The sequence below is a fragment of the Vidua macroura genome, chromosome Z, assembly GCF_024509145.1.
Source record: "Vidua macroura isolate BioBank_ID:100142 chromosome Z, ASM2450914v1, whole genome shotgun sequence".
NCBI classification, from domain to species: domain Eukaryota; kingdom Metazoa; phylum Chordata; class Aves; order Passeriformes; family Viduidae; genus Vidua; species Vidua macroura.
The window spans coordinates 39,911,767-39,922,415 of NC_071611.1; the positions used below are offsets into that span (position 1 = coordinate 39,911,767).

The 10,649-nt window shown below is 40.9% G+C and overlaps 1 protein-coding gene across 1 annotated transcript in view; it reads left to right on the forward strand.

The window, feature by feature from the left end:
• The window catches only part of ADAMTS12 (ADAM metallopeptidase with thrombospondin type 1 motif 12), a 142,462-nt gene extending 136,135 nt beyond the window's left edge, over positions 1–6,327 (forward strand). Inside the window, exons 22-24 of the mRNA XM_054004193.1 lie at positions 1,393–1,539; positions 3,292–3,445; positions 5,865–6,327. Coding sequence (XP_053860168.1) covers positions 1,393–1,539; positions 3,292–3,445; positions 5,865–6,070 — 507 coding nt within the window. The 3' untranslated portion in view covers positions 6,071–6,327. The remainder of the gene's footprint in view (positions 1–1,392; positions 1,540–3,291; positions 3,446–5,864) is intronic.
• Positions 6,328–10,649: the final 4,322 nt, after the last annotated feature.

Below are 10,649 nucleotides of genomic sequence, written 5' to 3' on the forward strand. Positions count from 1 at the left end.
CAGCTGGAGCTCTAAATTACCATGTCCCAAAAAGGAGAAGCAGATGGCCTGGAATAAAATTTGTTGTAGCTATCCTCTTGGATCAGTAAATGTGGTTCATTTAGATGAATCTCTTTTGCTGCTGTTTTAATGTTGCCTTCTCATTATGGTAAATTTAGAATGTTCCTTTACACTTTTGGACTGAAATTTTATGGAGCAAAGGCTTAGACCAGACATAAGATAAATCTGACTTTTGTGTCCCTTTGTAATATAAATCTGTGCCAGCAAACTCAAAGGCAGCCAGGCACATATTTATGTCAGCTAAATCATGTGACCTGATTATATTGTAGAATTTAACCCCACTGAAAGCAGTGCTGGAGAGAGTGCCATGATGTTTGCAGCCCTGTGGACCTAATGCTTTGGGATTTTAAGGGAGGTGATCGCACTTTCTTTAGGGGCACTAATAAATCACACCTGGAGGAGACCAGGGTGTGCTGTCAGAGCAGTCAGCAGGGGTAGGAAAAACAAAAATAATGGAATGATTGCATTTGTTTGCCACTTAAAATACTTTATAAAAACACTAGTCCAACCCTGGAAGATGTCCTCATTCTAAGGACACTGGATAGAAACGATTGAAAAGGTTCATTTATCAGATGTCAGATATATTGTTCTGTCCATAGGAGTTCCTTGTAGGAGAGTAACAACGCATTATTCAAAGTGTATTTGGTACCTCATTTCATATCAGAGTATGAAATACTTCGTGTATTTCAAGCAGACTCTACTACAGACATAGTGAAAAAAATAGTAAAAAAATCAGTGAATAAGTAATTTTAGAATGTGGACAGAAGAATGTTTAAAAACTAACCTGGGTCACTATGTTTGTATGACACTTCTACTGCCAAAGAGTTCAATTCTTGTATGGATTCAATTTTAATGTCCCCAACCACCTCGTAAAAATTAGATGCTGCATCTTATGGACTTGTTGTGTCTTCAGTCAATGTTACAGATTAATCCTGCTGATACATGACTTCTACTCTCGTTAGAGATGCTACTGGTATTGGTGATGTTGATGAGCAGTTCTCTGTTGCCTGTTCTGTGTAGCCACTTCTACTCTGCCCTTTAGTCCTTCTAGTAGTATGTGCCAGGAGCAGCTTTTCCCTGTGTAGCAGGTTCTTCTCAGTCTCCTTCCAAGCACAAGGAATAAGTGTCTCAATGCAGAGCTTTTCTTCATGTCTGGACTTTAGGACTTGATGTACAGGCTAGCCTGTACATCTTTCTAAACTCATGGTCCTGTAACCCTGAGTCCTTGTTATCTGTGGCCCCACATTTCTAAATGAACATGTCCAGCCATCTTTGTGGTCTGTTTCTGGTTTCTCATCCTCTCCTACTCTGACTGTGCCACTCTCTTGCCAGTGTTCGAGGATGTGTGGTGGTGGCCAGCAGAGGCGGTACGTCTCCTGCCCACGGGAAGGGCACTGTGACTGGACCAAGAGACCTGAAGCCATTGCATCCTGTAACAGGCAGCCTTGCACACAGTGGATTCACCAGGCCTGGAGCCCGGTAGGATTCATTTTATTTCTGTTTCATTTTTTGTCATGAGTTGGCCATATTTGGTCTCATTATCCACTTGTCTTTGAACCTCAGCCCCTGTGGCAAGTTCCTTATGCACAGCTGAAGCTGCAAGAGAAGAACTTCTGAAAACATTACTGAACATTTCATAGCCAGCCTGTGTCTATTCCTTCAGATGACATATATTGTAGCTTCTATTTTCTGTTGCTGTATTAGATGTCATTGGAAGTCTGAGATCTTTTATCTTGTCTAAGAACAAAGGGTTTTTACCATTAACATTCTTACTCTGCATGTTTGAAATTTTCTGCTGTTTGAGGCTATTGGAGGGGGAGGGGATTGGGTGATCCTCAAAACAACTTTGGGGAATATTGTATTTGCCCACACAAAAAGAAATTCTGAATTTTGACCAATAGCCTCCTAGTTTGTACCTGGAAATCTTATTGATAAATGTGAGGTGTGTCTTTGGGGAACCTTCCCGTATCTGCTATACATATTTATCTATTGCTATACATTTTTATCTATAAAGAAACTTGTATATCTAATAAACCTTTCCCTTCAGTTTCCTTAATAAACATTGCATACATTACAAGTACTCTTCACAGCATAGTGGAATACTGAAGGAATGCTAAAAGCAGAAGCCACAAATCAGGAAACATTGGAGTCTCATTTAACGCAGAAAATTCAGTGAGTTGGTTTTGACACAAAGCCATTAGGTGGGACATGACTATAAGGTAATGTAGAGTCAGTGTAACACTTAAATATGGAAATGAAGCACATAAAATAAGTAACAGAATACCAATTGTTATAGCAACTATTTTACTTATTTATTAATCCCATATTGATGTATTAATTAATAGTTTTGCTTTATAAAAATATTTTAAACATCAATATTGTTGCAAGAATACCTAAGATCTTTCAGTCTACCTCACACCAGTACTATTGTGCTTCATGTACAGGGATACACATTAGAGAGGGGATAATTTGCAGAAAAATGACAGAGGTTCCACTCCTGTCTTCATCTCTTGTAATTTGTTAGCTGACATTCTCCAGCTGCTGAATTCTTTATCTCATTTATCTGTTGGCACTACTTATCTGTAGAGAGAAAAAATTTAAAACTAATTGGGGTTCTCAGAGGCTCTGGGAAATCACAGGAATTAAGTACATTTACAGAATGGTATAGAAAGATATTTTAGAAGTGTTTGGGTTTTATGGCCTTCTGCATACAGCCAGAACAAGAAGCTGGCAGTTCTTTTGTGGTCCCAAAGAAAGGGTAACCACCTGTTTAAAATCCAGGAAAGAAACCAAACCTTATTGGGCTTTTTTAAAAAATCTTAACTTGGTCATTTATAGACCTAATATTGCAATTGGTTATTCTTGTTTTACTTAGATAGTCAGAAAACACAGGAAGCAAAAACTGTCCTAATGGGTACAAATTTGGTTTACAAGTCTCTTATATTGTAGGACTGGCATTGCAAATCATCCTTTTCCTCTGTAGAAAATAGTCATTTTCCCCTGTTTACACATTCCAAGATGCTATTACCCTCTACTGTATCCTGCCAGATCTGGCCAAAATGCACCATGGAGGTGTCTGGATGGAGCATACAGTACATAGAGTACTGTAGTGCCATTGCTTCTGGATCACATGGCAGTTTTAGCTTCCTGTCACATCACAGCTCAAATACTGCCAAATTACAAAATTTCCGTGTTAAAAAAAAATTACATATGTTAAAATTACTCTTTCAGTGTGCTGTTTCTTGTGGAGGGGGCATTCAGCAAAGAACTGTGAAATGCATGAATACAGAAACCAATGAAACTGAAGATGACAGTATGTGTGTGGATAAAGCCAAGCCCACAAAATATCAGAAATGCAATCTGCAAGAATGCAGGAAAAATACAGGTAGAGTAATACACATGCATGAAACAGGTTTCTCCATTTCTGCTGAGATTCTGCAAAAACTGGCATCTGACTCAATCTATCAACTTCTTTTGAGTAGTGTGGGGTCAGTAATTGCAGGTCACCCTGGGCTGCTACTGCTCAGTTGCTCTGTTGGCAGAACCACACTGTTGTCTCTTCCAGCACTTCTGGCCTTGCATTGCCATGATGGGGAGTGCAGTCTCTGAGCATGCATCCCTAATTTATGACGACACAAATAAATTAGTAGGTCTGTTTGTATTGGCCTGTTTTAGGTAACTCAGGGTGCAGTGAGGACTGTGGAAGGACACACAGTGAGTCCAAACAGATGCCATTTCTTAAGATAGATTCCTCTATGGAAGCTGTAAATTCTGGACTGGGAGTGCAAGCAAATTCTTACAGACACTGTAGAAAAATCAGTGTCCCACAGGGTGAGACTGTCCAAAATCAAGAGGTGAAGTGCTCTTGTGACTCAGGGTGTCCTGTACCTCTGTCCTTCAAAGGCCCAGGAGCCCAGTTGTGTAAATGGTTAATAGCCCCAAAAATGAGGCATCAGGGGAAGAGGGAAGCTTACAGAAGGAATAAGATCTTTATGAGCAGTCTGTGTTCTGCTGTACCCAGGAAGTAACCTTGGATAAGAACAGCAACATATCACAGCCCTTCTAGAAAAACTTTCATAAGCCTTTTGGAGGATGATCTTCCTTATTAGTCAGTGCTAAGGGTCTAATTGGACAGTAGGACAATATTTTGAATCTGGAGGGCAGTTTAGATCTGACATGCTCTTGAGAATGATGCATCACTCCTGCTGCAGTTCAAATAATTTTAGCACGTGTTTTGCCCTGGGGTGGATTGGTCTGCTTATTTCCTGTCCCTCTCACGTTCAGAAAGACAAACTCAGATAAATACCGCCTCCACATATTAGTAGTAGTTACTTCTGTGAATATAAGCTCAAGTGGCCCATGAAACATAATAAATGCCCTACCGAGTAAGCACTAGTCCATGCAGCCCACCCTTATGGCTCCAACAATGGCATTAAAAAATGCTACTTAGCAGGAATGCAGGAGGTTGGTGCTTTCCTGAGATTCATTTCCATGATAGTCCTCCAGCATTTCCAACTGATATATATTAGAAGTTCTCCATGTAGTGCCTTTTTATTTAAACTTTCATTAACATGTTTCAACTCTTTTTGATTCTGTGGTGCTGTCTGCTTCCACCCTCTCCTGTGGCAGCAAGTTCACAGAATCATGGAATCATCAAGGCTGGAAGAGACCCTCAAGACTATCCAGTCCAACCATCCACCCAGCAGTGCCACTGTAAGCCCTGAACCACTAAAACACATCACCCAGTGTCAGATCCAGATGCCTCTTGAACACCTCCAGGAATGGTGACTCCACCACCTGCCTGAGGAGCCTGTTCAATGCCTGACTACCCTAACAGTGAAAAAATGTTTTCTAAAGCTAATCTGAACCTCCCCTGTCTCAGCTTGAGGCCATTTCCTCTTGTCCTCTCACTGTAGGTGTGCCAAGATAGGCTGACCACCACCTCACTATGGCCTCCTTTCAGGTAGCTGTACAAACCTGTAGTCCCCTGGATCATCCTTCTGACCCTCCTATAGGGGGGGCTGGATATCCTGAGGGCAGCCTTTCTTTCACAGCCTGGTGTGAAAAAAACTGCATTCATCTGTTTTAAACTACCTTTATACAAGTTTTCATTTAATTGCCCCTGTTGCAGTGTTGAGGGATTTGCTGGAGAACAGTCTTGCTAATATACCATTGTCCTTCTTTTGCACACATTGTCTTCTAGCAGCTGAGGACCTCCAGTTTCTAATACATGGCTAAAATCTGGCCCATCTCAGTTCATTAGAGCTACCACCTATCAGCATGGTGGTACAGACAGCAGCAGTCAGTCCCTGCCATGTTCTGATGCTGCAGGAATTAAAGCATAGCCAAGCTGAACATGCAGTTGCATGTGTATTGTCTGTGCTCTCCTGCCTGCCCTGGCTTGCTGTGCAGCACACTGCCAGCCCATGCTACTCATCTTAGGGGCAGTTACAAGAATGCAAAAGGACCAAATTCAAATCATTGTTGCCAGGCTTTCTCTGGTAGTCCTTATCGCCAGAAAAGTCAGAGTGGAAAACATAGATCAGCTGTGTCTGCCATGAAAGTAAAGTCTCACTGAATAGTCATGAGTGCTGTATTTTCCAGAACAGAAGGTCATGTGTTCACTAAAAGATCCTAGAATTTCAGTGGGAAGTCAAGCTGACCCATAATACAAGGGAAGAGAAAGCCACCACAAATAAGACCCTTAACAGACATGACCATCTGGCATAAAGCAGTGCAAAATTCATAAAGCAGGGAGTGTGTCAGCAAAATACAGCTAATTCTTGTCATCTTCTTCACTACAGGGCTGCCCTGCAGCAAAGACCAGCTGTCAGTTCACTTCTGCAGGAGGCTGAAAGGTATTGGCAAGTGCTTGCTGCCATCAATACAGACTCAGTGCTGCTTCACGTGTAGTCAGCCCCGAATTCGGAACAAAGCAAGACATGGGGATCAGCGAGGCTTCAAACAACAAAATTACACTAAACCTAGAAGAAAACCACCTCAAAACTAAGAAAACAACAACCAAGCAGCTTGGCACTAGCTGTTTTTTTTTCTTGTTTCCTTGAATAGAGCTTCTGTTTACAGGTTTTATGTTCATTATTTTTTTCTGAACCATGCAGCATAAATGGAAATCTGTGATCAAAACTGGGAAAGCACATCACCTAGGGTTATCAGTCATAATTTACTGCTTCCGTTTTTTCTCTGTAATAGTCCAAAATTTATAATGTAATTTTCAATGTGCCAGCAGCTAGTACTACTTAGGCATGTGTAGACACTATAGACAGACTGCAAGAATTTTCTGATTTTTTTTAATGAATGTTTAACTTGTTCTTCCATCTCTTTTCCAAAACCCACTTGAAGCACCAGCACTGCTTACTCAAGAGTGCTTAGTGAAGGTGGCCCTTGGGGCACATACCTGTGCCATGGGCCAGTTCTCTTTATGTTCTCTTGCCTTTCTTTTTTAGAAATGAAGATGAAGTGGCAGTGTTTCTCTAAATTCATTGCTCACTTAATAAACTTAAAAGCAGAGTTTTGTAATATCTACTTATGATAGGCAGGATGAATTGAAACATTGGTTTTTTTCAGGAGAAATATTTTCGCTTAGTACTTGACTGAATCTGTAAACGATACCTCAGCCATAACATGTTCTTGACAATTTTCTTCTGCTACAAATGTCTTGCTGTAACCTGAAAACCCCATAAAATGTGGGATATTAAGTTCCCAAATATGTTTTAAGCAGCATTTCTCGGTACCACAAAAGCCAAGACGTTTGCATCTACCACCTTAATAGTCATAGAATCATTTAGGTTGGAAAAGACTTTTAAGATCCAACAATTCCAACCTCTAACCTCTAACCCAGTGGTGCCAAGTCCACCACTAAACCATGCCCCTAAGTGCCTTATCTATGTGCATTTTTACACATTTAAGGGAGAAACCAGCAAAATCTTTGAGACAGTTTTATACATTCCATCTGATAGAACAGATGAATAATTTCAGTATAAAGAAAAATTTTGTTTTGCAGATCTTTTGCTAGATGGGCAGTAACATTCTTATGTATCATCTGTAGTTCCTCTCCATTTAAAATTAACTATCCAAGGCTATTTGAAATTAGATAAGGCAACCAGCTCAAGACTATGGCCAATCTGTATAGCTGCAGATATTCAGACATAAATGATACATGTCAGCAGGACATAAAAAGCTGTCAGGAAACTGATACAGCATAAAGGTTGTTCCAGCTTGTTCTGCAGCAAAAATTTAACCTCAGAATTCACTCTTAGGAAAAGGTGGTGGTCTCTCTCTCTTGACTTCTTACTTCCATCAGTTTTATGATAGTGGTCAGCTACATTTAGTTCCAGAGTATTACAGCTGCTGAACAGAGGAACCAGGAGCCTTCACTGTAGTGGTTTCCACTCTTTACAGCATGAAGAGTAAAGGAGTCACATAGTGAGAAAGCAAAAGACTAAGTCTAAGCTAATGTAGGTAAGGACAATTGGAAGTTGAGTCTTTTGCATTTAAAAACTGAAATCTTTCTGTTCTTTGACAAATGAAAAAGGAAGGAGCAATGAGTTGGCCCAACAAAACAATTTTGCTAATAGCATGTTAACCTGTGTGATGAAATTCAACTTTACAGACTTAAACCTTTCCTGCAGCTTCAAATGTGGCATGCAGGCATTTTAGCTGGAAATTACCCATACTACATTTTGAAATCAATTTTACACCGTCAGCATAAAGGCCAACTAGCATCTGGAAACTCTGTAGTTCACACAGATATTCAGTGGTAGAGCTATCATGTCATCCAGTATCTCCCAGTAGAGCATAAGAGTACATTCACAGGAGCACTCTACCACCTCACTCACAGCAGACAACTCCTACAGTGTAAATCCATAATCATTGTGGAACTGAGGGCTCCTGGAACAGGAATCTGAGGCCCAGAATAGTATCTGCATACCTCTGGCCTCAGGTATGAGAGCACCACTAGTCAAATAGTATTCCTGTTTTGCTAATGAAGAAAATGCCAAAAGAAGCTTCAGGGAACCAAGACCAGACCTTTTGAACAAAGCTGGGCATTTTGAAAAGAGCTGATATTTAGATTCCTTTGGAATTCTGTAGGATTTGGACATCTTGGTTCTTCTGGCTTTTTCGAAAATCTCAGATTTGCATCCTACTTACCTTACAATTTCAGACTGTAGTACAGGGAAATGCACATTTTATGCAGTATACGGTGAGACACGTGGTCATGAATTTAAGTGTCATTGTGGTTACAAATCTGTGACTAGCAGTAGTTTTTTTTCTAGACAGACCTTTATGAAAGTTAATATAAGTATTGTAGCCTGGCTATAATGTATTACCCTAATGATGGCCACAAGTCAAATTGTCATTTTTCAAAGGTTTGTGTCCTTTGGTTAAGGACTTAACTTCTTCACTTGAAGTCTCTGGGAGTTCAAAATATGCAGCATGGATAGGTTAGATTTATTAACCTCTGTGATGGCAACATAACCCCAGTTTTAGGTGCTGATAAAACAAAATCCACTGTTAAAAGTGTGGTGCTAGGTTAACAGATATGGGGATGACTTGCAATGGTGCATGTGTGTACATGCACACATTCTTACAATAATACATGTCTGTGGTGTTGCTGGCCAATGCCAGACATGATGCTTTTTAAGTTTCACAGTTTGCTTCTCTACTTCTGGGGACCCTTTGAGCAGCAGAATTCTGGGCAGTTCTTACTCCTCTGGACACAGAAGTATTGAATCATATGCAGGAGCAGAGGTGTCATGCCTGATTCAGGAAGGATTTGGGCAAGGCTTGGGCTCGACCTGTGTGGCATAGAACAGTTCCCTGACAGCCAAACAGCCTGGAGTGGTGGGCAGTGCAGGTGCTCCTCACATTCCCAGAAGCATTCTATAGGATTTGGATGGGACAAAGTTCCTGGTCAGAGTACTCTGTGCATAGAGGTACCTGCATAGCATTTTATTCACAGAGGTCAGCAGAAGGAGGCCACCAGGTGTTTGGGCTAATGAGAAAGGAGAGCTGACTGAGTGGATGTGGTGCAGGTTGGAGGAAAATGCCTGCAGGAGTTATCCTTTCCAGTGCTCCTTAGGGCTAGTATGGAGTTAAACCATTTCTGCCTTCACTGTTTTTCTTCAGGGAGCTGTTATTTCATTTGAAATTAATAAGAAGTGAATAAATTATATCATGGATATTAGTCAGAATAATCGTTCTACCCAGGGAAACATAGTCATTACTGTTTCTCAGCTTAAAACTTAAGGAAAATACTGTGACAACAGGAACCGTTTTAACAGAGCAGTGCCATTGCTATTATGACACAACTGTTCTTAAGGTGGATTTGTGATCTGAACCCAGATGGTCATTAGTCTCAAAACTGAATTGAATACTAAGTGCAGAGGTGTATTATCATTATATTATCATATTAGCCCAAGACACATCAGCTTCAACAGATTGCTCAGGAAAAAATATATATTTGTCACATTCACAGCTTGTTCTAACATTTCAAGATTTAAAAAGCAAACTATGATGACATATTTGTTTCAAGCTTCAATAAATGGCATTGCATATGTTTGATGTCTCTGATATTTTGTGTTTCCAGTGCAAGAAGATTCATACAATGGAATTTCCAGGAAAAAACAAAAGCTTTAAAAACGCATTTTATATGCCAGGAGTCCCCATCACTGAGGTGTTTTGGTACTTGATACTCCAGCATAAAAAAGATCATTAAAATGGGTGAGGGAAAAAAGTAGAAGAATAAGGCATGGTGCTAAGTAAAAATACACACTAAAAGGATTCATTACTTCCTATGAAATAGAGGAAATCTTACCACTTCTTAAGCAGATATGTCTTAATTTGTTGGCAGCAAGTGAGAGTGTCTGTCATGTCTATTGAAGAGATGTATATAACATTTCCATGCCTCTTGTCCCACACCCTGAATCTTCCCAACACTCAAGTTTTGCCAGTCCTGCTGATGCCTATGCCCAGAAACTTGATCAGACCAGCCCTGATCCTTAACATGCTGCCAAGGAGCACAGTTAGGCTCAGGCAGAGAGCACCATCAGTTCTCACTCTGTCCCCAAACTCCAACCCATGCATCCATGTATGGGCTCAGCCTCACAACACCCTGTGGAAGTCACAGGAAGTTGCTCCGTCTTACTTTAGAAAGTCCAGCCCACAGGGGCAGCACCCTCACAGGTGCTCTGAGGGAGAGGGTTGAACTGATCTGAGGAGTGAGTGGAAGCTCCCTCTGCTTTGCCAAGTGCAGTATGCATTCCTGGATGACCCAGTGCTCAGCACAGCCTGACCAGCTGATCCTGTGGTTGCTGCCCTGCCTGACACAGCTTGCAGCACCCCCTTGGCTTGGCCAAGCATCACTGTTACAAATGGGTGTGGGGGTTTAGTTAAGTCCTTGCCTTTTGCCCAGGCCTCTGGCAGCAGGCAGTAACTTTATTGAGATGGCCAGCAGCCCAAAACCTACTCTCATTTGCAAGTTCTTTAACAATGAACGGTCTATTATAGAATGGATTCTTTAGACACAAAGCTAATAGACAGAAGACTTAAACCAAACTAAGCAATACACA